The sequence below is a fragment of the Pan paniscus genome, chromosome 7 (assembly GCF_029289425.2).
Source record: "Pan paniscus chromosome 7, NHGRI_mPanPan1-v2.0_pri, whole genome shotgun sequence".
NCBI lineage: Eukaryota > Metazoa > Chordata > Mammalia > Primates > Hominidae > Pan > Pan paniscus.
Window position 1 is genome coordinate 157,726,276 of NC_073256.2, and position 27,489 is coordinate 157,753,764.

Sequence of the window (27,489 nt, forward strand, 5' to 3'; positions counted from 1 at the left end):
GGTTACATGGATAGAAAAAGTATGCAATGAGCCTAGAAAGATGGTTTGACTCAAATCGTGAATGTCCTTGAGAAAGATGGTTTGAATCAAATCGTGAATGTCCTTGAGAAAGAGTTGAGACTTTACTAGATAGACAAAGGGTAGACACTGCAGATTCTTAAGGAAGAGAATGTGATTTAGCTTGCATTCTAAGGAGGTAACTCCGGCCGCAATGTGACGCACAGGCTGGAAGGAGCAAAGCCAGGGAACAGGACCATGATGTCAAGAGTCTACTGCACTATTCCAAGTATAGGTGTTGAGAGTCTGAACCACAGTCATGACCACGATGGGGAGAGGGGAAATCCCCACATGAGAGAAATTCAGGCATTAGAATGGGCATTCCAGGCAATTAATAGGATACGGGATAAGTACGACAACTTGGGGATGACTGACAAAGTTTTAAGCTTCCAACACTAAGAAAATGCCAACACCCTTAACTCAAACGGGAAACATAGAAGGAAAAGAGAATGAATTCAGCTGAGGATATGGTAACTGCAGGATCCTATGAGACATTCAGGAGACAAATCCAGCCTTCATTTGGAAACTGAAGTTCAGAGGTCAGGAGTGGAAATATAACCATGTGAAATCATGAGCAAATTTTTGTTATATTTTGAATATATCAAGAGCTTCACTCTTAAGTCCCATCATAAGTCTTCACAATTTTTTTTTTTTTTTTTTTTTTTTTTGAGACAGGGTCTCGCTTTGTCACCCAGGCTGGAGTGCAGTGGCGTGATCCCAGCTCACCGAAACCTCCGCCTCCTGGGTTCAAGCGATTCTCCCGCTTTAGCCTCCCGAGTAGCTGGGATTACAGGCTCCCGCCACCATGTCTGGCCAGTTTTTGTACTTTCAGTAGATCCAGGGATTTCGCCATGTTGACCAGGCTGGTCTCAAACTCCTGACCTCAAGTGGTAGGCCCGCCTTGGCCCCACAAAGTGCTGGGATTACAGGTGCAAGCCACCGCACCTGGCCAACAATATTTTTTAACTTTATAATCTCAATGACTCACTGTGTAATTCCTTATTTTTAAGAACCTTTTTTTTTTCACAACTCAAATTATTACTTTTGATGTATAACTAACTTCATAATTTTTGAAACCAAAATTTCTTTTCCATCTGCTCAGTTTTCTCCCCCATGATGAAGCATACTTGTGTGTCACGTCCCTGAGGTCACGGGACTTAACAATTACAGTAAAAGCCCCTTGTTTATTTATGACATAATGATCACAGTTACAACAACAAAACATTTTGTTCAACAGATATTCCTACTGTGTATAGTCTGTGGCTGCAAGCCAGCCGAGATTCCCAACCCTGGCTTGCCTCTGTCTGCACCACGCTCTGCTCTGCGGCAAATGAGAGACAGCTGATGTGAACAGGGAGGCAAAGAAAGGCAACACCAAAACTGAGGGCCACTGGAAATATGTAGAAAATGCACCACTTCTTTCATTTCCTGCCCTTCCCCAGCCCCAAGAAACACAGTAAAATGAGGCGAGGTCCATCTCACTAAGATCAAGGCCCCAGTAACGCACACCCTCATCCAGACCAAGTCCCTGTCTACTCTGACACTGATGGATGGCAAACTGTTAACACATTTTCTTTGGGCTGAGTAGCAAAATAATGAGCAAGCAACAAAATGAAGGGGTAGCTGAATAAATTACATTCTGACATTTTCTATCTCATCCAATCCTTGTCTTTCAAACAAATGACAACTGTATCTAAGTTGATAGATAACCTCCTTGGTACAGAAACAAACTAATGGAAGTCATCAGTGTTGAAAGTCTAACCAGGGCCGTGACGATGGAAGGGAGAAGACGAATTCCACATGTGATAAACTCAAGCATTAGAATGAGTCTTCAGGCGATTAACAGGATATGGGGTAAGTAAGACAATTTAAGGATGACTCCAAAAGCTGTAAGCTTCCAAAACTTAGAAAACAGCAACACCCTTGACTGGTGTCTGATGCTGGCTGGTACAGTCTTTAGTGGGTGCAGCCCCTTGTCAGTGTCGGACACTGAGATCCAACATCCACTGAGTAAGTGTCCTTAGCTGGCTGCAGGTGACCCAGGATGTGCGGTCAGGCATGTGCTCCAGAGCCAGGCGCCCGGAACTGTAATCCCAGCTCGCACATGCAGCCGCGGAAGCCCACCATGCCTTACTGCCTCCTCCTCGTAATCTCAGCCTGCAATGATCCCTCTAACCATGATGATCCGAGGAGTTCACGCACATGAAGGCACATGTTACACCAGGCCCAGCACACAAGAGGTGTGTGACAACTCCTGTCACACACTCTCACAGGACCCAGAAACCGACTGCAAGCAAAGGCTGCTCACAGTTCCTCTACATCCAGAAGGTGCTGCATTTGAGGAAAGATAAAACAGGAAGAACATTCTAAGAAGATAAATACTCGCTGGGTGAGTGAGAAAATTAATTAATCAAGCTTGAGCAGGCCAGGACTGTGACATATGAGCCACAGAGAGAGAGGATCAGGACTTGTCAATCCAGAAAGCAGAGATAGAGAACAAGGTCACTGGCAAGAGACAGAACAAACGGACTGCGACTCATCCAGATGCGCCTCCCTCCGGCTCTGCCATGCAGCACGTGGGTGCGGGTACCGGATCCACCTGCCCTGAACCTGCTGCCTCCCCCACCAAAATGGGCTGCCTAGGTGCCAGATGGGCACGTGATCAGCGGTGCTGTGAGAGTGGCTGTGGGAACAGAGGGAGGTGGAGACAAGGCTTAGGAGGGCAGTTAATAATAACTGAGAGGGCTGCGAGATGAACCCTCAGGCCCTCAGGGCTGTGCACAAACAGCCAAGCCAGCACCACGGGCCGGGCACCCTGTTGCCTGGTGCAGGTGTTCTGGAGGGGCCTTCCAGAACAGGCTGGACCCCAGCGGACTGAGCAGAGAGTCTTCTCCCCTGCAAAACGGGGTTGTCTGACAGTCAGTCCGGGAGGAGATAAATCCTGAACGTTCTAAAGAGGGCCTCCGTATTTTATTTTATACCAAGGAATATGCCATTTCTTCCCCTAAAACAGATCCCTGCCACTTAGAAGTTGCTAAAAAAAATTATTAATTTGAATTAAACTCAATGTCTTTTTTTAAATGACAGCCAGAAAAGTCTCATTTTTCTCTCTCAGATCACCGAAGTGGACACCAGCAAGACTGGGTGGCTGCATGGGCCAAATAACTGTATTCTGTCCCCGCACCATACGTATAAGCAAAGCCCACAAATATGGACCAGCAGGCAAAGGAGGCACAGGGGAGGTCTTCAGCTGACATTTCAAATGTGTCCGCTCCATGACCACTTCCAAAAGAGCAACACAAGCATATAATGTACTGTCAGTCACTGTGGCCTCCTTTGCAGGTCATAAAAATCAATTGAGTGGATAGCGACCAGCGTCCCTTAGGATGGGACAGGACAGACGAGACCATGGTGCATGGTACAGGTTGAATCGTGTCCCCTCCCCGCAAAATTCATATATTGAAGTCCTAACCCCCTGCACCTCAGAATGTGACCGTGGGTGGAGACAGGTTCTTCAAAGAGATAATGGAGGTAAAATGAGTTTTCCTGGGGTGAACCCTAATCTAATATGACTGGCGTCCTTATAACGAGAGGGGATTAGGACACACGCACAGAGGAAAGACCATGTGGAGACCTGTCAAGAAGACGGCCACCTACAGGCCAACGGGAAACGGCTCAAAGAAAACCAACACCACCAGATGGCCACCTACAGGCCAAAGAGAAGGCCTCAAAGCAAACCAGCACCGCCAACACCTGCATTTCAGATCTCTGGCCTTACAGCCACCTACAGGCCAAAGAGAAAGGGTTCAAACCAGCACCGCCAACATCTGCATTTCAGACCTCTGGCCTTTGGGGCCAGAATAACAAATTTGCAGTATGTGAAACATATGGCAAGATTAATTTTTACAGTATATAATAATTATTCTCTGTCACTTCACATTGAAGTGACAGAAAATACTAATCGGCTTGAAATTATCAATCAAATCTGAGATTCAGTATCTAATACAGAGCTCTTTGACAAGTGAATGAACATATATGAGTGCTTATTTAATCCAATTCCTACACTTTTTATAAAGGAGAAAACTGAGGGCCAGGGAGAAGAGAAGTTCACACGTGGAAAGGCTAAGGATAAAGTCTCACCTCCCAACTCCTCATCTGGTCCTTTGTCCAAACAAACAAACGAGGCCGAACCCTGAGGAAGACCCATAGTCCTTGTGCATCCAGCCTGCATGCTCTTTTCCAGTTCGTTCCAGTTTCCAGATCCAATACTGCGTATGAAACCCCACCACTTCACTATGGCTTCAATTCAATCATCAGAAATTCTGCTTATCTTATTCTCACATGGTCCTGATACAGAGATGCCTACATTTTCATCACTGAAGTCACACTTAGCATTAAGTACCTGCAACATACCACTGAGATAAACTTTTTTTTTTGAGACTGAGTTTTGCTCTTGTTGCCAAGGCTAGAGTGCAGTGGTGCAATCTCAGCTCACTACAACCTCCACCTCCCAGGTTCAAGTGATTCTCCTGCCTCAGCCTCCCAAGTTCAAGTGATTCTCCTGCCTCAGCCTCCCAAGCAGCTGGAATTACAGGCGTGCACCACCACACGCAGCTAATTTTTTGTATTTCATAGAGATAGGGAGTTTCACCATGTTGGCCACGCTGGTCTCGAACTCCTGACCTCAGGTGATCCACCCACCTCAGCCTCCCAAAGTACTGGGATTTACAGGCGTGAGCCACTGCACCCAGCCAAGATAAACATTTTTTAAACTAAATTGGTCAGTTAAAGATTAGAGTCAGAGTCAGACACAGTCAAAAATAAAGGCTCCCCCATCTGTTCCCACCTGGCTGAGAAACAATCTTTGGGTAACAATCACCTGCAGAGAAACAATCTTTTGGTAACTTTAGCTCCTTACTCTGTTGCTAAAACTTTCAGTAATACCCACTGAAAGCCTAACATTTCACCAGAGAGATAGAAACTTTTCTTTCTAACTTAGAGACCTAAGTAAAAATATGTAGGTCTCTAAGTTAGAAAGAACTGTACAGCCTCACCCGCGAAACTGCCCACCTGCCTAGTGGGTGAAGTAAGCAAACACACCAGCACTGTTGAAATCCCACTGTGGCAGGCACAATGCCAGGCAGCTGACACATTCTTTCTGATAAATCCTCCACCTAACTAGGCACAATCTTCTTATTTTTGCAGTTGAAAAACAGGCTTGGTAAAGTCAGTAAATTGTCAAAGGTCACATTTGATAAAGTACATGAGCCAGGATACAAACCCAGCTCTGCCTGACTTTAAAGATCACAGCCCCTACTGTCCTCTGCTGAATTAAAGCATCATCGTCCCCTTCCTACACATGCAGTAGCCCAGGCCCAGGGGCAGTCAGCATCTTCCCCAAGGCCACTCAAATACCCATGAATGATATGCATACATCATCAAAATAGAAAACTGTGAGACTCTTTAAGAGCAGCATATGCTGAAACACTCTTTGGAAGTCACGAACAAATCCACGTAACCAACAACAATTACTATATATTGAGCACAGGTTCTCAATTGAGAACAGGTTGAGAACAGGTTCTTTATATACACTGTTTCTAATCCTTATGACAGCACAGGAAGATAGGTATTCATCCTCATGTTACTGAGGAGGAAACAATAGCAGAGGAAAAAAAGGCAACTGGGCTTATTAAGCATTTATTGAGCCTCTATGATTAGGCTGGGATTAAAAACACAAAAAGACTACATTCCAGCTGTCCCACCTCACACCTCAGTCCACAGACATGAAAACTAAAAATTAATATATATGAAATATAAAAATTAATGTGTAGGCCCTGAAAAAGCCAGCTCCACAGGATGAATCCATCCTGAGTGGCTAACAGGACCTAGATTCAAGTTAGACTCAAGCAGCCATCTGCTGACTAGAGGTCACACACAGACCTTGAGTTCCTGGAAAACCCACGTGTCTGCTTAACTTAGGGGCCTACATAGCTGCCTGTTCCCATTCATGCCATCAATAGACTGTGACCTGCAACAACCAATCAGAACTCAGCAAGTCTGAAACCTTCAAGTACATAAGTGAACCTGAGTGGGAACCTGGGCGGGAACTTTCTCTGTAAAAGACAAACCTTTCTTTTGTTCTGTGGAATGGATAGCTTCAGTTTGCATCAAAGGCTGTTCTCCTCAGTTTGTAAACTATTCCCCAGAATAAAGTCTCCCCTCTAAAGTCCTTTTCAGAGAACTCATGTTCACAAATGTGATAAGCATTGTTATATACGCATGCGGAAAAAAAAAACTGTGGGAAGAAAAAAATTTTCTTCTACCAAAAGGTGTCAAGGAAAGGGGCTGGAGGGAAGCACGGAGCACGGGAAGGGGGGCTAGTGCTCCATTCTGGGTAGTGAAAAGCCAGAAGAAACTCACAGTACGTGTGTGTAGAGCCTCTGCTCTGGGCACAGCAGCTAAGTCTCTCTCCCAAGCTAAGGAGACGGCCTGGGCCAGACTGAAAGAGCAGTGCACAATGTGCGGGGCCTTCGGCCTCTGACACTATTTCAGCAGAAGATTGCTGCAGATAAACACCTGCTTTAGAAAGATCACTTTATCATAGGGGTGGAGGACAGGAAAGAAAGGGCGGATCTGGAAGACAGGAGGTCCCTCAGGATGAGTTGCCATATTCCGGACCAGAAGTGGCAGAGTCCAGGCTGAGTAATGGTGTCTTGGCACTCTGTGCAGCAGATGGTGGGCGGGCAAACGGAAAGCAGGACTGCACTGCACTGCTGGGGAGAGGACACCACCTGGAGCCACATTGTCCCACAGAGACAAGATCCTTCGTGACGTTGCAGAAGGTCCCTTTCGATACCACCCTGGGATGTTCTATTTTGGTTCACCTAAAACCTGGCAAATTAGTATTTTCCTATAACTAGTATATCCACTAATATATTTGGGATTTTGAAGTACTGATAGTTTTTCTTCACCTCACTATTTTACATGTGTGGTTTCTCTACCAAGCAGGCATTTTATTAGCAGGTACTTATTATGTTGTACTACATGATATTTATCTCTTCAACATACAACTAAAAGTACATCAAAAGCTTCCCTTCATTTCTGCTGGGGTTTTATTCAATCCCTTCTCTCTAGTTCTGAACAAACAAAAGGGATTGCATAAGTTGCAATGGAAACAAATTATACCCCTTTACTGACAAACTCCCACTGGGATTCCTTGTAACACAGCAATGCAGATGCATACCTTCTCCCCAGCCCAGTGAAAAATGAAATATAGCAAATCGAAGGTCCAAAGAAACCACATAAGCCATCTGGAGAAAAAAATGCAAGGGGGAAAAACGCATGTCAGGAATGAAAAATAGGAAATATATATACATATATCCTTGGCAATACAAAAAAATCATGTCATTCATTTTTGGCCAGAGTTCGTATTTTAGCTCTTTATGCTCTGCTATATGAGGCTAAGGGACAAAAACTCAAATGTGAAGTCTGCAGATACTTCACAATGGGAACAAAATACAATATAGGACATCAACATACGACACGTAGGGCTTTCAACCCGAACCCCGTATATTTTAGTCTGTTAATCTATACAATGGGAAGCTTGCGATCACTATGGCCAAATTCTAGCAAAATTCCAAAATCCAGCAAAAATAACACATTATTGTTTTAATACTATTTTAGAATTTACTGAAATTCAAAAAATATAAAGGACATATATTAAAATATCCAAGATGATAAAAGATGACCAGAAAAGCACATCACAATTGAAAACTCCTCATAAGTGAAAAGCCAGCATGGGGTAGGAAATGGAGGGGTGGCTCTGGCCCTGTGTGGTCCTGAGCCCGGCAGTGCTGGGCTGCGGCCTCAACCCTCACTCTCCAAGGATGACTGCTGGGCTGAAGCCCATGGCATGCCTATCAGCCTTGGCATTTTTCTTTTCAATAAAAGTGTTTCACTAAATCTTTAACCAAAGGTGATACAGTGTTTTGCATTACTTTTCAAACATATAAGTTTACAAGCCATGAGAAATCTCACTGGGCCACGTCGTGAATCTGACTTGGGAAATACTGCCACCCACAGAGGCAGGGCCGTGAAAGGACGCAGAATTCCTCTAGGGGTGACAAGGCAGCAAAGGTGACTCTGCACATTTCACTTCCTAACCAGTCAAACGATAAGTGAGGAGGGGAAAGAAGGGAGGCTGGTTTTCAGAAACAGACAAAGACCCACAGAAGCCCTTAGTTAAAAATACCCCACTAGTAATTTCCACTTGTCAAAGCCTGTGTCTCAGACCTGGCACACACCTCCTGTCCTGGCCTCCCCGGGGTCCCTGCAAAGCACAGATTCCTGGGTCCTGGACCAGGGATTCTGACTTGATAGGAATGGGGCCCTGGAACTGGCATTGTAAATTCTGAAGATTTTCTTTAAAAATAAAAGCATTGTCCCTGAGAACTAAGTCTTACTTGCACAAAATAACCAAATCCACACCCAGCTGAGTGTGGAGGGCAGAGGGAGAGAGGAACTAACAGCTGTCTGAGCTTCCCAACCCGAGACAGAGTGGAGGGAACGGTGGAAATAGAACCAGCTTTAATCCTCACACACACCCTGTTATGGTCTGAACGTCTGTGTCCCCCCAAATTCACGTTATACCCTAACTCCCAAGGTGATGGGATTAAGAGACAGGGCCTTTGTGGGGGCGATCAGGGCATGTGAGTAGAGTTCTCGTGATAGGAGGAGTTCCCTTGTAAAGGAGACCCCAGAGAGCTCCCTCGCCCCTTCCAGCACGTCTCTGAGCCAGGAAGTGGCCCTCACAGGACACAAATCTGCTGGCACCCTGGTCTTGAACTTCCAGCCCCCTGAGCTGTGAGAGGTAAATGTCCCTTATTTATAAGCCACCTAGTCTGCAGTATTTTGTTAAAGCAACCAGTAAAGATGCACCCCAGGAGGTGGGTCCTTCTTGTGCCCCTTTTCCAAATGGGGAAAATGAGGTGGGGAGAAGTTACATGACTTTCTCCTGCTGCACAGGGAGTCAACAGACATTTGCTGAGCCCCTGTCACACAGTGCTCCAAGCCACAGAGACTGCGCAGGACAGTGGCACACCTGCCCTCAAGGAGCCTCCATCTAGCAAGGAGGGAGACTGATGGTAGCGCCAGGCAGAGAAGGGTGGGCGTTTGGCTCAGAACTGAGGTGCACAGAAATGACAGCCATGCCAAGACCCAGGGGGAAGCTGTTCACGCAGAAAAAAACAAGCGCAAGGTCCCGGACAAGAGCCAGAAATCAAGTTTGTTTTCTCAGAGACACAGAAACAAGACAAACCTGGCTGGTGCTGAGTGAATGTGCAGAAGACTGGAGAGAGGTGAGCAAGAACTGAGGAGAAACATCAGGTGGACCTGGGAGGCTTCCAAAAATAACCCGGCTTTCCCTCCACTTCCTGATACGTGTCCTGGGAGCCACCAGGGAGGTTTAAGCAGAAAGGTGCTAGGGCGTGAAGCCGTGGTCACATCTGGGATGTGCTGAGGCAGTGAAGCCTCCAGGACTTCCTGATGTACTAGACGTGGGGCCTGACGGCGGGGAAGCCACGACAGCGTCAAGGTTTCTGCCCAAGCAGTGGGGCGGGCAGGGGCACCCTGCACCCTGTGCTGAGAGGGAAGCGAAGGCAGGGTGGGCAGGTCGACAGTCAGGCCTGCGGCGCCGCAGCAGGAAGAAGTACAGGCACCATGAATTTAAAGACCATCCCTGAAGCCCCAGGGCCAGGTGAGATCCCCCAGCAGAACATGCAGAAGTGGGAGAGCAGGCAGGGTTGAGGAGGTCCTCTGTGTGGGTGGTGAAGCCACCAGGAACAGAGACGGGGTGGAGGTGCTGAGGACAGAGCAGGCCAGGTACTGAGTGAGGAGAAGTAGCCAGTGCACCTGGCAATGACCACAACACAAGGAAAGGCAGGAGCCATCAATCCTAATGGTACACCCTCCCAAAGAGCTGGAGTGTTCTGAGGAGGACTGTTTGGAAGTAGCAACGGAAAATGATGCCCGTCCCATCTCTGGGCCCTGAGGTCCTGGGGGCAGAAGAGAAAAACCAGCATGCATTTGAGAGAACAGCAGGGCAGGCAGGCCAAAAAAAGGGCTGGTTTTCATCTCCTCGGATTGCTAGGATGGCATTGTGAGTGGGACAGAAATGTATTGCCCGGCACTGGGCTACACTTGCATTTCACTTCCCTGTCCCTTCCGACTAAATGCTGGCGACAGGCCCCGGTCACAGTTATGCCAGAAACACTCCCACACATTTCCAAACTTCCCTGCTGAAGAGCCACTCACTCCATATGAGAAGGTTAAGGGAACACTCGGGGAGGAAGAGGAGGAGGAAATGCAGGAGTCAGCTACCAACAGACCTCAGGTTCCTGCAGTCACCACGGAAGGGGTCATGGGAGCAGGAAGGGATGGGAAATGGGGCTGGGGTGGAGACTCCTGGAGATGGACCACCTGGGGCCTGGGCCGCTGACAGAATGGAGAGGCACAGAGATGTGGCCACCGTGGACATCCGGGGAGACCGAGAGACAGCAGCTGAAGACCCAGGGAAGGCTGGACACAGCCCTGGGGTTGGGGCAGATGCAAGGGGACAACCCAAAGGGGCTTACGGGACTGGAAGAGTTAAGGAAACAAACACATCCTAGTGTTCAAAGCCAGCTCTGCCACCTCCAAATCCATACTCAGACATGCAAGGTAGGATGGCACCAAATAGAAACCGAGCCTTCGACCTAAGGAAGCTGAAACACGTGAAACTGCCTGGAGTGCATCGGCTGGGGAGGGTGAGGGTGTGGGAAGCAGCAGCCAACCTCGGCTTCTCCCAGTTGCTCCATCTCCCCGGCCAGTTTCTCCGGGTCATCCCCAAAGGAACTGCGTGCCCCTCACACTGCTGGGATTACGCACAGTACCCAACTTACGCGAGATGATCCACAAATACCTGCAGAAAGGATGCAAAGGGAGCGGCTGCTCCTGTGCAGCTTTTCCAGCTCCTCCTTGTCCCTTATTATCCGAACAGTACTCCTAGAACCCGTAAAACACATCCTTTGGAGTCCTGAGGGTCTACTAAAATTAAATGCTCAGCTCGAACACCACAATTTTACATGCAAAAACCAAGATTTTTAAAGGAGTTAGTTACTTTATTTTTTCTTATGCCTTTCACTGTCCAATTCACTCTCATTCAGAAAGCCTCACATAGTATCAGATCAATATTTTTCTATCCAAGATGGGAAGAGGGAGGAGGAGAATTATTAGTATCCATGTCTAACCCATCTAACTAAACCTGTAAGGATGGACTTGCCAAAGAGGAAGCAAAACAAGAAGTTGTTTCAGGTGTTAAAATTTCAATCAAATATCAAATATGCTAGAGAGAGATGCAAAGAAAATGAATGATTTTTCTTGATGGGGATTTATCTCCTGCTTCCTAAAAGTGGACTTGAGATTCACACCAGAAATTAAAATCGTCACCACTGTGTCCACTCGGCTGAGTTGGAATGACACTTCCCAGCCCCTCACTGCGAAGCTGAGTCAGCACATGGAGTGATGTCTGAGGCAGAGGCACGGGGCAGCATCGGTTCCGGGGCCCAGGGCAGGACACACACCCACACTGGTGGACTGGGCAGCATCCCACCCATAGCTCCTCTGCTCCTCCAGCTCTGGGCCAGGCATGCATGTTTAGCACAGCCGCAAAGGGCACCAGCCTCTCCTCCAGGAGCCCCCACCATTAGAGCAGGAGGCTGGGAGGTGGTGAGAAGCTGACATGGGCTCCAGGCCATCCCCATGGGGTCCAGCTCAGCCCCACAGTTCCTAGCTTGTCCTTGCTTCCCTCCCTTCACATCCGCCTTCCCTTCCCAGCCACCTGCCTGCCTCAGGCCTTCGGGATCCAGCAGCAGACACCAAAACGATGTTTCACAGGCCTGGGTAGCCAGCTCCCACAGCACGTAGCCCGATCCCCTATAAGAAATCCTATCTATGTGTGCATATGTATAGACATGTGCACTGACAAAGACTCTCTCCTTGACCAAACCTCAGACAAGCTCCTGTGAGTCCTCTTTCCAACGAGGCCTCATCCTTCAGCCCTGTCCTCAGCCTGCCTAGCCCAGTTTCAACAAGAATCCCGGGAAGTCACCCTGGGCCTCCCTGTTAGGCAAGTTTAGCAAGAATCCCCTACACTTAACGTCTCTCCTCTTAGTAATTTTCCATCCACTGACCCCCTCACTCTGCTCATTGGCTATAAAGCCCCACTTGGCCTTGTGGTATTCAGAGCTGAGTTCAATCTCTCCTCTGTTGCAATAGAGTTGACTCCTACTGTAGTAGTCTTAAATAAAATTCTCCTTACCATTTTAACAAGTGTCAGAATAATTTCTCTTTAATGGTGTACATGTATGTCTCTAGAACTGTGATGAATACAGTGATTTTTATAGCTGTCTCATAATTTTCCAGGTGGTACTTCTTCCTTTTCCATAAGTCCTCTGGTCAAAGGCTGTTTTGAAATTGTTTCAGGTTCAATGTTCAATGGGTGTCTTTTCCTTCAAAGAAACATAAACATATATCATCACCCCACCACCAGGGACCAGGAGCACTGGGCTAAGAAGAATTTGCCATCGGCAACTCCAGCAGCTCTAAGAAGGGCATTCACTCACATGACAACTGAACAAAAATGTCAGTCAAAGGTGCCATGGCAAGTGTTTCCCCCTTTCCGAGGCGCTGGGACGCCAGGGGTCCTGCTGTTCCGCCACTCACAGCTGACTGGATAACTGGGTGACTGTGGGCAGACCACTTCATTCACATCACAAAGCACGATGGCAGGACACCATCTGCCCCATCAAACCCCAACTAAGTTCCAGTGATAGTCAAACGAGCAGGAGGGAGGAAGCAATCAGAAGACTGGAAAAGAACTTCACATAAAAGAGATACAACAAACAAACCTGCAGAAAAAATCCACCCTTGCAAGTCACCAAGAAAACGCAAATGAGAAGAGTAAGGCAGCGTTCTGCACACACTGAATTAGCAGCCCTGCTGCTGGCTGCATCCAGCAGTGTCTCAACAGCAACCACAACGCTCAAAAAGGCTGACCCAGGAAGCCCCCTCCTGATGAAAACTCTCTCTTGCTAAAAAAAAAGCCAAAGACCTAAAGATGTTCACCACAGTGTTATCAACAGTACCAAAAACAACCTGAAAAGCAAGCAAGAAAGGGAACAAAAAAAAGCATGTATTATTAATGCATTCAACTATAGGTGACTGCCAACGTGTGCCTCTAGCTAGCTGTAGGGTGTGGGGCTTCCTTTGGAGGTGATAAAAATGTTCTAAAACTGACTGTGGTGATAGGTGCACGTATCTGTGAACATGCCAAAAAGCTGAAGTGTACATTTTAAATGGCATCTAAAGGCATGAGGCCGAGGGGAATCACCAGACACTGGGAGCAAAGAGACAAGCGGAGGCAGAACCAAGCCCTGACGCAAGTGCCCAGCACACGGGAATCAGAAGTGGGGAAGTTCCAGGATGAGCTGGGAAAAGGAAGAAAGCACCGTGTAGAGGAAGCACTGCACTGAGAGGACACTGTTGACAGACAGAAAAAGAGGACAGGAAATGACTCCTGCTTTGGAAACTGGTGACCTTGGCAAGGGAGAGGAGAGGGACGTCCGGCAGAGGGGGCTGAAGGGGGGCGTGCGAGGGAAGGGCAAGCAGGGGGGCTGAAGACGGCGCACGACGGAAGGGCACACAGGGGGGCCGATGGGGGCGCACGAAGGAAGGGCACACCAGGGGGCCGAAGGAGGCACGCAAGGAGAGGGCACACAAGGGGGCCGAAGAGGGCGCGCGAAGGAAGGGCACACAGGGGGGCCGAAGGGGACGCGCGAGGGAAGGGCACACAGCGGGGCTGAAGAGGGTGCGCGAGGGAAGGGCACACAGCGGGGCCGAAGGGGGCGCGCGAGGGAAGGGCACACAGCGGGGCTGAAGAGGGTGCGCGAGGGAAGGCAGACGACCCTGGCAGAGGTTCCACTTCAGAGCGGAAGGTTGCTTGGCTTGGCTGGGCTGAGCTGAGCTGCACATCGTGGTAATTACGGCATGTTTGCACACAGGGAAGCCAGTGGGGTGGGAGAAAGGGAGGCGGCAGGAGGGAGCGGGGAACACGGAGTGGGCAGGAGGGCATGAGCGCTTGTGCCATGGGCTTTGCGGCCCTTCCGCAACATTCCAATGAGACACCAGGCCTGGCGAAGTCAACATCCGCCCCCTTCCAGCAGTGCCCCTTAAAGCATGGCACTGCACCAAGAATAGGGGCGGGAATTGGGGAAGGTGAAGAAGACCTGATGAGGGTAACGGGCCGCCACCACGTCCAGGTAGCCCGGCAACGGCAGCACAGGATGTCAGGCTGCAGAAGCCACCTCTGCCCAGCAATGCCTCTCTCACTCAGCTACACAGTCAGCAGATGATTTACATCCTCTAAGTAAGTAACCAAGCCTTGCTCTGATTAAGTAATCCTTCCCTTAACTCCCTTTTCTAAAAACGTCTTCACAATCATCTAACATAACTGGTTCCCTCTGCCACAAAGTCAAGGAGCACCTTTTGAGGGAACAGTGGGATCTGCGGCAGCCTTGGTTAGGAAGACGCGCCTTTCCAGCAAACATGCCCACTAAGGTTTAGAAGCAGAGATGCTGAATTCTGCTCTGAAAATAACATTTTCTGAAGCAACAAACTTTGCTTTCTTTCAAAATAATTGCAGTGATTATTTTTGGTCTCCTGTATTCAGCGACGTCTGCTGCCACTTCCACCCTCCATCAAGGTGACTTTGATAGAGACAAGCAGCCCACGACAAGATGAGTGACCTGCAAGGTGCAATCACCAGTGGCCACCCCAGGCAAGTCCCATTAGCAAACCAGATGGGGAAGTGACATTTAGGCTTCTCCTAAACAGCCATCGCAATGTGACAGGGACAGTGGCAAAGCGGTGTGCAGGTAAATATCAAAGGGAGGCTGTCCATCCATTTAACGGTATTTCTTCACACCTACTGTGTTCCAGGCCGTCCCAGGACAAGGCAGATGGGGTCTGCTAGCCTCTCACGTTAAGACTGGGAAACGCAAAGCGGCAGGTATGATGCAGAAGAGCCGGGGGTCACGGTGGTCTCCTGGAGAAGACGGCACTGGAGGTGAGACCTCATGGAGAAGTGCATCATTCAAGATCGCCCAGGAACAGGCATGTGGGGCTCTGGGGTGGAAAAGTCTTGGCACGTAAGCATTAATTAAGGAAGCCAAAGGAACTGGAACCGGCAGCAGACGAGAAAGTAAGGGACAAGGTGGGAGAGAGGGCAGGGCCGGGGACAGAACCTGCAGGCCACACTGAGTCCTGGGTTTTATTACAGGAGCAACAAAACAGGATCTGATTTGCAATTTAAACAGTAACTGTGAGGGGTGTCCGGAGAATGAAGCAATGGGAGGCTGGAGTGGAGCAAGGGAGAGGGGCAGGAGGCTCCAGAGGAGATGATGGCAAATTAAATAGAACGAAGGCAGTCAGGGTGAGAAAGCAGAAGCAGGCTGACTGGGCCTCTCAACGAATCCAAGGTGCAGAGGGGAGAGGATGGCAGAAAAGGTGATTCCAGGGCTGGGCCGGAACAACCGCGTGGGTAGTCAGGTAAAGGATGAGGAAGGAGAAGCGACAATGGATGAGAGACACAGGCCCACGCTAGTCGCTGACTGTGCTGCCATTCTCCCCGCACCCCTCCAGCCCCCCACGCTGCCTGCCCCTAGAGACAAAGACGGCCAAATCCATTCGGCCCTTCCTAGCTGTAGCACTGAGCCCATGGATTCAACCAACCGAGGATTGAAAATATTTGGGGGAAAAAATTGCATCTGTGCTGAACGTGTGTAGCTTTTTTTTTTCCTTCCCTAAACAATGCAGTAGAATAATGGCTTATGTAGGTAGCATTTACATTGTATGAAGTGTTACAAGTAATCTAGAGATGGCTTAAACCATATAGGAGGCTGGGTGTGGTGGCTCATGCCTGTAATTCCAACACTTCGGGAGGCTGAGGCAGGAGGACTGCTTCAGCCCAAGAGGACAAGACCAGCCTGAGCAACAAGGCGAGACCTCATCTCTGCTAAAAATAAAAATAAATAAATAAACAAACTATATGGGAGGATGTGTATAAGTTATATGCAAATACTATGCCATTTTATATCAGGGACTTGAGTATCCCTAGGTTTTGGTATCCAAGAGAGAGCCTGGAGCCAATGGCCCCTGCCAATACTCAGGGATGACTGTGCTTCCCATCACGCTTACAGTGGGCTGGCATGACCACATGATCCGGTTCTAGCCAATGAGACAGAGAGGTCTGTTAGAGACTCTTAAAAACTTTTGTAACAGCTTTGTTGAGATATAATTCACATAGCAGTTGGCCCATTAAAAGGTGCAATTCAATGGTTTTGAGGATATCACACAGTTGTGCAACAACCACCACCATGTACTATTGGAATATCTTCACCGCCTCAACCCCATACCCTTTAGCCATCGCCCCCACAAAGTCCCCCATTCCCCCAGTCCTAAGAAAGACGAATCCATTCTGCCCCTATAGTCTATTTTGGTCATTTCAAATAATTGAGATCATAAAACATGCGTGTGGAATTCAGAGCCTGGCTTCCTTCACTTGGCATTACATTTTAAAGGATCATCCATGCCACAGCAGGGATGAGTAGTTCACTTGTGGTGTGGCTGCACAACCCTGTGAGCATTCTCGAATACTTTAGATGGATAAATTGTAGGGCATATGAGTTAGCGCTCAAAAAATTCTTTTATTTTAGTAAGACTTTTGGTTTCTTATAGGCAAAGCATGACAGCAGCTATGGGGAGAGAGGCACTGCATAGCGACGGTTGTTTCGGAAGTTTAAGATGCTTAAACAACCTCAAGGTCTACCAGCAAGTCAGATTCGTGTTGGATACCATGAGACCTGGGATTCTGCGCTACTTCCGCTCAACGAGGAACTGGCAGCCTAATCTTGATCCACACTTTCAAGGGCGAGGTGGAGAGGCCACCTTCCCAACACCTTAGGACTGGGCTGAACATTAAACGCGGGGGAAACAGCATGCACTGAATCCCCGGTTACACTGGCCGCCGTTCCCTGCCTGAAGAACACCTCTGGGCGGCACCATCCTTTCCTTCCCCTTGCTCCTCTTCCTCTGTTTCCACCTCCCACTCACCCCTTCCCCAGGCCAGTCAGAGCAGTGCTATAGTTAATTACAATATTATAAGACAAATTATAACAGCAGCACATCTTGGAAAAGAATCACATCCACATCTGACAGCCCTTTGGGGTGATTCTGCTGTTCCCTATTTCTCTCTCCGAGTCTTCTTAAGGTAACCTTGAGCAAAAGAACCACTAATGTCTGACCAAGGAGCTGGCATCCAGGTCCCCCAGAAGGAAAACAGTGCCATCTTATGATATTTACTAAGCACTTCTTGGCAGCAGACATTGTTAGGCACTTCAGGTGTGTCATCTCCAATCCTTAAAACAATCCCACAAGGTAGACGCAAAAACCAAGACACAGATAGGGTTTTCGAGAAAACACCATCTACCCAGAGGCCTCCAGAAAGACACTGGACCAGAGTAGAAGAGGTAAACCAAAAGCCTTCAGATCCCAACAAGACCAAGCCCAGGAAATCATGTGCAACGCAAACCATCTATACTGTAGCGTGAGAACATCACACTCCCTGCCATCCTAACCTGGTAAAGTCATTCCAACAGCAGAAATGCTGTGAAATAAGGCACATCCTTAACACAGGTTCATTCACTGGCCCCCTCCCATCTCATGGGACCCCCCCCTTTCGTCACTCCTCAGTCTTTTCACAGTAGCATTAATATGACATATGTATAGTATGCATTTTTCCCCTTCTTTTCGTAAGTATTGATAACCGCACTTCACTCACAGTAGCAGAGCCTACATATGGTTGAACCTTACTCGCTCACCTGGGGCTTTTGATCTCAGTCCCTGAAACAGTTTACCTAACTAGTTTTTCCCCGTGCTCCCTTTTTTAGCTATGTGATGTGAAAGCCACGAGTCTTTTTTATTTTCCACAGGAATTGGTGTCAGTAACTGTAAATTCATCCTGAAACGGCCAGTGCAAGGATGAACATCAGGCCGCGGGCCAGACCTGGTCCATAGGCCACGGTTTGCCAAACCCTGCTCAAAAGCCTGATCAAAGGCCACAGCAGGATCTTTAAAATTGCCAATTAGAAGAACTATCCATTTGGTAGCATAGCAGAAGGTGGGTTTAAAGAGACAGAAGACATCATTCATTCAGCCGGCATTTAAGGACCTGTAAGGTACCAGGTGCTGCTCCAGATATGCATGACAGTTGGTGTCTTTGAGGAGCTTAGAGGCTTGCTGGGTGGGGAAACAGACCAACACCTCCACAGCCCAGCATGCTGGAAGCTCTGACAGCGGCAGGCGCAGGGCACGGGGAGCTCCCAGAGCGGGCACTGCAGTCATGGCAGGGATGAATTCCTGGACAATGTGACAGTAATGGAAACGGCATGTACAAAGGCAGCAGAATAGCAATGCTGTTGTATTTGGAGAACTGTCAACAATTTAGTACGGCCAAATACAGAGTGAATGTGAGAGTGGGAAAAGATGAGTCTGGAAATTACAAATATGTGCCATTCTAAACCTTTCACAAAGGAAGGAATCCCTCTGCCCTTTTAAAAGACTCCCGTGCAGTTCACAGGACCAGGTTTGCATGCATAACCCATGAGGCTTCAGAGGATGACAGCGCCATTAATCTACTGCTGGAATGCCACGGAAGCTCTGTGCCCACACGCATGGGAAGCCTCAACAAAGATGGCCCTGTACCCATGATCAGAAAAGCAACACAGTCACGGTTCCTAAGAAGATTCCACAAATCATCAGGGTAGTACATCATCTTGTAAAAAATGACCAAAGTCTTGGAGAACTCAGAGCCTTTCCATGTAAATACTTGCCCTAATAACGTATCTTGCAGGTTCAATCTTTTGCAAATACTGGAGGGTACACATGGAGCAGAAGGCCCCAGATGATGCTGTCTTCAACTGCACATCACCAGTCCAGCTTCACAAAGGACAAGAAAGCTAGAAAGACCCTCTTCAACCCTGGGGTCACGTTTTTCCATTGCTGGCTGCTCTTCTATTCCATACTTTATTTCAATGCAGCAAAATTTAGAAATGTTAGTTATCAAGTCTGTGAATAGCACCATGAGCTCTTCAGAAAAAAAGACCATCCAATAAATTATAGTATCCATCATTAAAAATAACGAACCGCCACCTAGCCCTGCACAACCCAGCTGTCCAAATGAGAAAATGGAGGCTGGGGAGAATGTAATTATTGATCGGAGGTTACAGTAATTAGAGGCTGAGATGAGTGGAAAGAACCTCTCAGACCTCCTGACTTTTGTCCTTTTCTCAGACGACTCCAATTAACCAAATATCATTATATAAAGGTCTTTCAAGAGACTGTTATTTGTTCAACAGTATCAAGTGTCCCAAGTTCTTCGCCTTTTAAACTAAGTGTCTTTAAATCACTAATTAATATGACTTTAAATAACCATAAGACACTATCAGCATTTCATGGATAAACAAATTTTCCTGTCACCTAAAAACATACAGCTTGGACCCCATCAATCACAGTGTGCGTCCCCTTCCCAGGACAAGGGGCACCTGACACCTCTAGAGGGTTATGCTGCCTTTTCATCAAAAATCAAACGCAATTTATATCTAATGGAAACACAGCCCATATGGAAGCATAGTGATTTCGTTCTCTGTTATCTCACTGGGAACTAACAATCCACCAAAAGAAAGCAGACCTTAGAAGTACATCATGATCACAGCTCCTCCTCTCTTTTCCCATCAACCGCCTGATCTGAAATCGAGCTGAGTCTGGTTGCAGCTTTGTCAGTCATCCAAACTGAGATGATGAATCTCTCCTAACTCACTCTACAAATACCATGGATCAAAACTTCCTACTATGACTAATTCAAACTCAGATTTTAAACATATATTCTCCTCCAGTATTTCTGGTAGATCTTAAAAAGAGAAAAAGAAAAAAAAAGAAACTATCCTCAGGATTCCAGCGTGGAGAAGATACACCGAAGAGAGATCACAGCACTGGGGGGGAATTAACTAAGGGCTCTGGCCATAAAAGCAATGGCCAGTCGTGACCATGTGAGGGAGACAAGCAGTCTAATGGGCGAGCCACATCCAACTTGAGGCCTCCGTCCTCACTTAGGGCTGGTGAAGACCACAGGCTGTGGTTAAACATGTCGTTTCAATAAGAGTTCACATTTACATATTTTACACACATATATTAAAAGAGCCTCCAATGTGACCTGTTATAAAATGTCTAATTACTCAAAAATATAGCATACAGATCACCCTTTTTGAAAGATCATATGAGGAAAAGGTAGCTTAAAAATATAAACAGGATAAGAAAAAACGGTGGGGAAGGCAGAGGTTAAAGCATCAACGAGAACCCTCGCTGTATTTTCCTATAGAGGTTTTCTTTGCCACCTGGAGAAAAACGCTGACACTGAGTTCTGGACAGGAAGGGCAGGGGAGATAGGCAGGCACACACCCACCACCACTCCCAGGCACGGGGATGCTCATCAACAATACATGAATGCTATTAATAAAAAAAGAAACACAGCAACAGAGCAATTAACAGAGAGCACTATGTGCCCATCCACTCTCTGTTCTTCCCGGCGGCCATTTCATGGACACACGTGTAAACGTCAACCTCCGAGCACGTGGGGCTGGGAAACACAATCTACTTCTCAGTGCCGTCATCAAAATAAGACAAGGCCTCACATGTCTGGAGTGGAGACAGTCGGCTCATCAGCCTGACACAGAAGAGTAGAATGGGTCACTCCAATTATTGATCCTGCATACACGCTCAGTCATCTCACCATGTCCCATGGAAACCGCAGGGTACCCAAAGGGGAAGATATGGCCCATGCCCTTGAGAAATACAAACTCCAACAGAAAAACACGATGCAGCATACGTATACACACACATACAGTGTACAAACACATATGTGTTCCTTGTAAAAAGAATGTGCTTTTTTTTTTTTTTTTTGAGCTGGAGTCTCACCCAGGCTGGGGTGCAGTGGCGTGATCTCGGCTCACTGCAACCTCCACCTCCTGGGTTCAAGCGATTCTCCTGCCTCAGCCTCCCAAGTAGCTGGGATTACAGGCGTGCACCACCTCGCCCGGTTAATCTTTGTATTTTTAGTAGAGATGGGGTTTCACTATGTTGTCCAGGCTAGTGTCGAACTCCTGACCTCAGGTGATCCGCCCGTCTCACCCTCCCAAAGTGCTGGGATTACAGGAGTGAGCCACCATGCCCGGCCGAGAATGTGCTTTTGAAAAATGTCTGAGGACCCAAGTCAGAATCAACTTTCCCATAAGCAATCACGATGAAGGCAAGGGCTGTGACAACATCACTCACACCTCAGCAGCCATGCACTTGGCATCTAGCCTTTGCCAGGTCCAGCTCCAGGTAGACAGCAGGCAGAATGAGGTTTTCTCCCATGGAGGGAGACAAGCATGGACCAACTAAATACGCAACTGATGACCGATAAGTGCAGGAAGGAAGAGAGCAGAGGCCCAGAGTCCCTGGTCTAGCTAGGGACTTGTGAAGGCTTTCAAGAGGAGGCCAGGCCCAAGAGGAGTCACATGGTGAAGGGTCAGGGTGTGGGGACAGGGGAGGTGCACCGGCCCTGCTGTGGGAAGGAAGGTGTGTGCTGAAGAAGTTCAAGATGCAGCAGACACAGCAGGCAAAGGAGTGACACTGACGGCTCAGGCGAAGGGCTCAGGGCCGTGTCACCACAACTCACCAACCGTGGGGACTGTGCTTACTGAGGTGAGGTATGTGGGGACACTGCCACCAGGAGAGAACAGAGTCCTGGCTACAGAGGCAGAGGGACATGCCATGGGTCAGGGATGGCACCCGAGATTCTAAGCCCCTACACAGAGTCCAGGCACTACCTCTTTAGATTTGCTGGATCACGGGGAGGCTCAAGAAATTCCAGGGGAGTAGGGGAGGTGGGCAGCACTCCCAGGGGCTGGGGAGAGCAAACATTCACTCGAGCAGGTAACACCAGACCACTGCCCAAGCCGCCACTGAGCCACAGTCACCCCAGCAGGAGACACGGGTGGCTCTGGGAGCTCTGCCTCGGCCTGCTGCTCCCTCCCGTCACCGAAACGCCGGAGTGCAAATGGGCCATGGAGCCAGCTTCCACGGTGGCCCTGCTGGCCACCTGCTCACTCTGCAGGTACAATCAAGAAAAGCACAGTTCAAATGCAGCCCCAAAAGCAACAGCGACCCAATACACGCAGAAAAGGAGCTGCACGGCTGTCGCAGGGGCCCCGGTCAGAGCAGAGATTCACTTGGGTCACCAGAAGTCCTCAACAGAAAACAACAGCTACTCCACACGAGGATGCCAACAGCCACAATAAGTGGTGTGTGCCTTCAGAACCTTGGCAACAAAGAACCACAGGGGTTCATGAAAGGAGAATTCCTTTCTCTTAGAGATGGCTGTGGAAATCACTGTAGGGAAATCAATGTTTCCTTTAAAGAATGCTAGTGTTTCAACAGGTGCAGTGAGAAGATGGGCTTTATGAGGACTGCTTAATGTATACTAGGTTTCTTTCTTTCTTTTTTTGAGACAGAATTTCACTCTTATCGCCCAGGCTGGAGTGCAATGGCGCAACATTGGCTCTCTGCAAGCGCCACTCCTGGGTTCAAGTTATTCTCCTGCCTCAGTCTCCTTAGTAGCTGGGATTACAGGGGCCTGCCACCATGCCTGGCTAATTTTTTGTATTTTTAGTAGACACGGGGTTTCACCATGTTGGCCAGGCTGGTCTCGATCTCCTGACCTCAGGTGATCCGCCCGCCTGGGCCTCCCAAAGAGATCGGATTACAGGAATGAGCTACCACATCCGGCCAGAATTAGTGCATTTAAACCTCACAACCACCCTCAGAGATGCACACCCCACGTTACCCTGGAGCCAGAGCCTGCTCAAAGACAGAGAACAGCCAGGGGAAAGCAGTGGGTGGAGGGCTGGAGAGAAAGATGTGCTGCTTTTAGAAATGTGAAAACAGAGAAGCACGAAATTTGGGAGGTGCCAGGACATGAGACTGAGGGAGTGGGGTCGCCGCCTGGACAGCAGCAGTGACGGCACAGCACTGCAGGGGGCAGTAATGAGTCGCCCAGACGGCCTGCAGGGAGGAGAGGCCCGTTCCCCAGGGGAGAGTGCTGCCTCCCCAGAAGTTGTCCTTGACGGGCAAGAGCCCTTCATCAAGACCCTACCCTTTCCTGGGAGCAGTGAGCACCCAGGGCCTGGCACGGGGACAGGAAGCCCCGGCCCTCCCATCGCCAGAGATCTCTCCGACGGCTTCCCAGCTGCACAGGCCCTGCTGGGTCAGCAGAAGCCTTGTCTCCTTGCTGAAGAGAACCACATCACCCAGGGTAGACTGCATTCAACTGCTGGTCAGTGAGGGAGGAGAAAGGCCCGGCCCCCTCAGAACAACATGGGACACGTCTGCAGGCCATGGCAGTGCAGGGCTCCCCGTGCGGCTGAGGCCTGTGTCCATATAGCACTGAGGCCCAGCTTCTCCCACTGTCCAGTCTCGCCTCCATCTCTTCCCTTCTACGGGGCTGATCCCATGAGTACGTCCCAATACACTCTGCACACATCAGTCTCCCCAGCAGACAGCACTTCCCCAAGAACCCAGCTGGCACCACACACTGGGCCAGGGCCAGGGGTACAAGGAGGAAGGCAGGTTTGGGGCAGCTGAGCCCCAAGCGCGTAGGGAAACAGGTCATGACTAAAACTCAAAAAGCAGATAGCACCCAGGAGCAGTGTAAGAAGAGAAGATGAAGGCCAATAAAGGAGCCCGGGAGAAAGGCAACCTTGAAACAGGGGCAGAGACACCGCGTGGCCCCATGAGAGCCAACACATGCAAACCTCATCTTTGGTTCTGGAAGGGGGGATGGAGTTACCCAGTGACTCGAAGGGGCACGAGGGGCCCTGGGTTCTGTTCATGCCCGTCTGTGATCTGGGTGTTGATTACAGCGGTGGCCACTTGGTGAGAATTTACTAAGCCACATTCCTATGAGTCGTGCACTCCTCTATGTAAATGTTATGCTTTGACATTTATATTTTTAAAAAGGCAGGCTAAGGAAATGGGAGGCAACACAGGAGGCTGAAAAGAAGCCTGAGAGGCGGAGGGAAAAGCCATGGAGTGTGGCGGCCGAGGAGCAGGAGGAGATGGCGTGAAGGCAGGAGGAGGTGGCACAGGTGTCCCAGAGAAGTGAGTGTGGAAGGAGGGAGCCAAGGCATGGGGCAGGGACCTTGTCACCGACGAAGAGCTGGGCAGCATCTTCCACCCACTGAAACCCAAGCCCAGGGTTTACATGAACCAGCATCTAAAGTGCTCTCATTCACAGTTCCTTGAAAAAAACATTGTGGTTTGAGCTCACTCACCCTGATCCGACAAGAAGTCCAGCATGGTCTGTAGAAGGAAGGACAGGTGTCTGACAGAGAGGGCAGGGTTCCCCATCCTTCGGGAGGCGTAGACCAATTCATGGAGCAAACGCATCTGGACCGCAGCCCAGCCTCTGTGCGTGCCTGCGATGGAAGTTACAAAACATCACAAAAGTGCTTGGAGAGGGTACAGGAAATACGGTTAATCTAAGTTGTAAAACTTGGCAATTTGAAGACAGATGCCTCAACCACCAAACTCCAAGAGCAACAAAAAATATTTCCTCTGCTTTTAATGACCCTGGAAAAGTACTTTAAAGTTGGCATGGTTTTCATACAGCAAAAACAGGCATTACACTATAGCTTCTCTCTCTGCAAAGACATGATTTGATTTCAAAAATAGCCTGCTTCGAAATAATAAGCTTAGAACAAAAGATGGATTTCATATATCTGAGCTAGAGACATACTTTTTTTCCAAGAAAATACTCATATTTGAAGGGCCTTCACTATCAACAACCAACAACATTAAATCAAAAATATAATATTTCTCTAAAATATAAGAAAAATGAAGAAAAGTAGATAGCTAAATTAGAAAAAAAAAGTTAAATTCTACAGCTGCTCACTCCAAAACAGTTTAGCATCTTTGAATTAAAGACGGAGAAATCTGGATGCACAGACAGTTGAAAAGTATCTCTTTTTTTAAGAGATGAGGTCTTTCTCTGTCATCCAGGCTGGAGTGTGGTGGTGCAATCACAGCTTACTGCAGTCTGGACCTCCAGGGCTCAAGCAATCAATCCTCCCATTTCAGCCTCCTGCGTAGCTGGGACTACAGGTACACACCGCCATGCCCAACTAATTTTTTTTTTTCCAGTAGAGACAGGGTCTCCCCATGTTGCCCAGGCTGGTCTTGAACTCCTGACCTAGAACGATCCTCCCACCTTGGCCTCCCAAAGTGCTGGGATTACAGGTATGAGCCACTGCTCCCAGCCAATCTGTGTTAACACACACACCCTGCCAATGGCTCTGATAACCAACCACACAGACTGGCTAATCACTGCTCCAGCTGATCCAAAACTTAGACCATGAAAAAACGCATAAATGCACATTCAAACTCTGACAAAACTGCCACGCACTGAAAGTCCGTAATAGCTCACGACAGTCGGTTGGTTAACAAGTATTTACTGAGAACACAATACTGTGCAGGGCAGGTTCTCGTGCCATTGACACTCTTGTGGGAAGAGTCAGGCCTCAGCCCTGGGAAACAGCATGCTGGTGGATGCTGGGACGAACACAAACAGTAATAGTGAGGGCTGATGGGGCTGAGAGATGCTGCATCAGCCAGGGCAGGTGGGCAAGGAGGTGACATCTGGGGTGAACCCTCGATGAGAAGGGGGCCACGCCAAACTGTAAAACGGAGACAGTAGTCGGAGTACAAGTTAAAGTTATGAGGCTTCAGTGCAATAACCCATTTAAAGCACTTCAGCAGTTTATTTATCATAAGTTCTCAATAAATGCTTGTTGCTATTAATATATTATTCAATGAATATAATGTGGTTAACACACAGGTCAACCTTTGACTCTAGCTGTGACATGATTAATGATCCAACCTGTTCCACTGTTTCACTAAGAATGAGTCCTCCATTTTTTTAAATCCCTATTGAGATTATTTATTAAGTAAAATTACCTGCTTGTGTGTCAAAAGCCCCCATTCAGGTATGACTTCCTGTACCTGAAGACTGTGCGTTACTTACTATTGCATCCCCAGGACAGGGCCTGACGTGAGACTGGGCGCTCGGCTGAGGCTACTGGCGAGCAAACAGAACAAGAAGGGATGCCTCCTCCCTAACGCAAATAGCAGGGGCCCTTCCTTCTATCCTAACCTTTCTCTGTTTGCCCACTGATATTTGAAGACGTTGCTCCAAGGGTTCCACCGCTCACAGCCCTTCCTGAGCTCTTCCCTCAGCACTCTGCCCTGCACAGCTGACCAGTCCCTCTTCTGTATTTCCGCTGTATTTTGCACAAATTTCAGCCCACAGGAGTTATCTGGCAGGTACCATAAGGCATCTGTAATCTCATGTCTTTGTTTCTCTCATCAATCCTTAATTTCCTTGGGAGGCAGGTTTGTGTCTTATCCATTCAAGTGTCCTTAATGCCTGGCAGGGTGCCTGATAACAAAGTTGGTACTTAGCACGCACGTGGATCAAGACGCAAGGCTGGTGAAAGGAAACCCTCCCATGGTGCGGACGTGCATACAGCTATGAAGGAGTACAGTGATGTGGTTTCTAGGATCTGCTTTAAATACTTCAACAAAAAAACCAATAAAGTAAAAATAAAGCCAATGTGGTCAAATTTTGATAATGACTTAATCTGGGCAATGGACACAATATTCTATTCTATCCTCTCTAATTTGTATATATTTAAAGTATTTCTCCATAACTTCTCATTGAAATCCTTGGAGCTGACCATACACACACTTAAAAAAAATAAAAATAAAAATAAAAAAACACTACTTTATATCTTAGTAGTTTATCTTCCCGACATCTTTTGGAATATAAAATGGTAGTACTTCTCATACAACTGCAGGAAAGGAGAGAAAGACGAGTCCCTGCAATATTCCACATTGTCAAAAGAAGCCAAGACCAAATGCCAAAATGAAGAAGAGATTTTTTTAAAGATTATGAAGCTGAAATCAATGTCATGACTAACCTAGCCATGAATTCAGAAAGACCCAATTTAACTAATCTCAACACTACCATATCCAGAAGGTTTTCTCACATAAGAATTGGGCAAATATCACTTTGCTGATTCTTTTAAAAATAGATAATGATCCAGTTCCTACCACGGGCGATTATGAGTAAGACCGAGTATACATTTTCTTAACAGTAAATAGTGTACAAGTCATAATTTCTATGTG

At 48.0% G+C, this 27,489-nt stretch overlaps 1 protein-coding gene across 5 annotated transcripts in view; it reads right to left on the bottom strand.

Annotated features, from left to right (window-relative positions):
• TRAPPC9 (trafficking protein particle complex subunit 9) overlaps positions 1–27,489 on the bottom strand; it is a 725,402-nt gene that overhangs the window by 599,838 nt on the left and 98,075 nt on the right. For all 5 annotated transcript variants that reach the window (XM_014346060.6, XM_034966644.3, XM_034966648.3 and 2 more), the window contains one exon: positions 24,579–24,722. In XM_014346060.6, the coding sequence (XP_014201546.4) occupies positions 24,579–24,722 (144 nt within the window). The remainder of the gene's footprint in view (positions 1–24,578; positions 24,723–27,489) is intronic.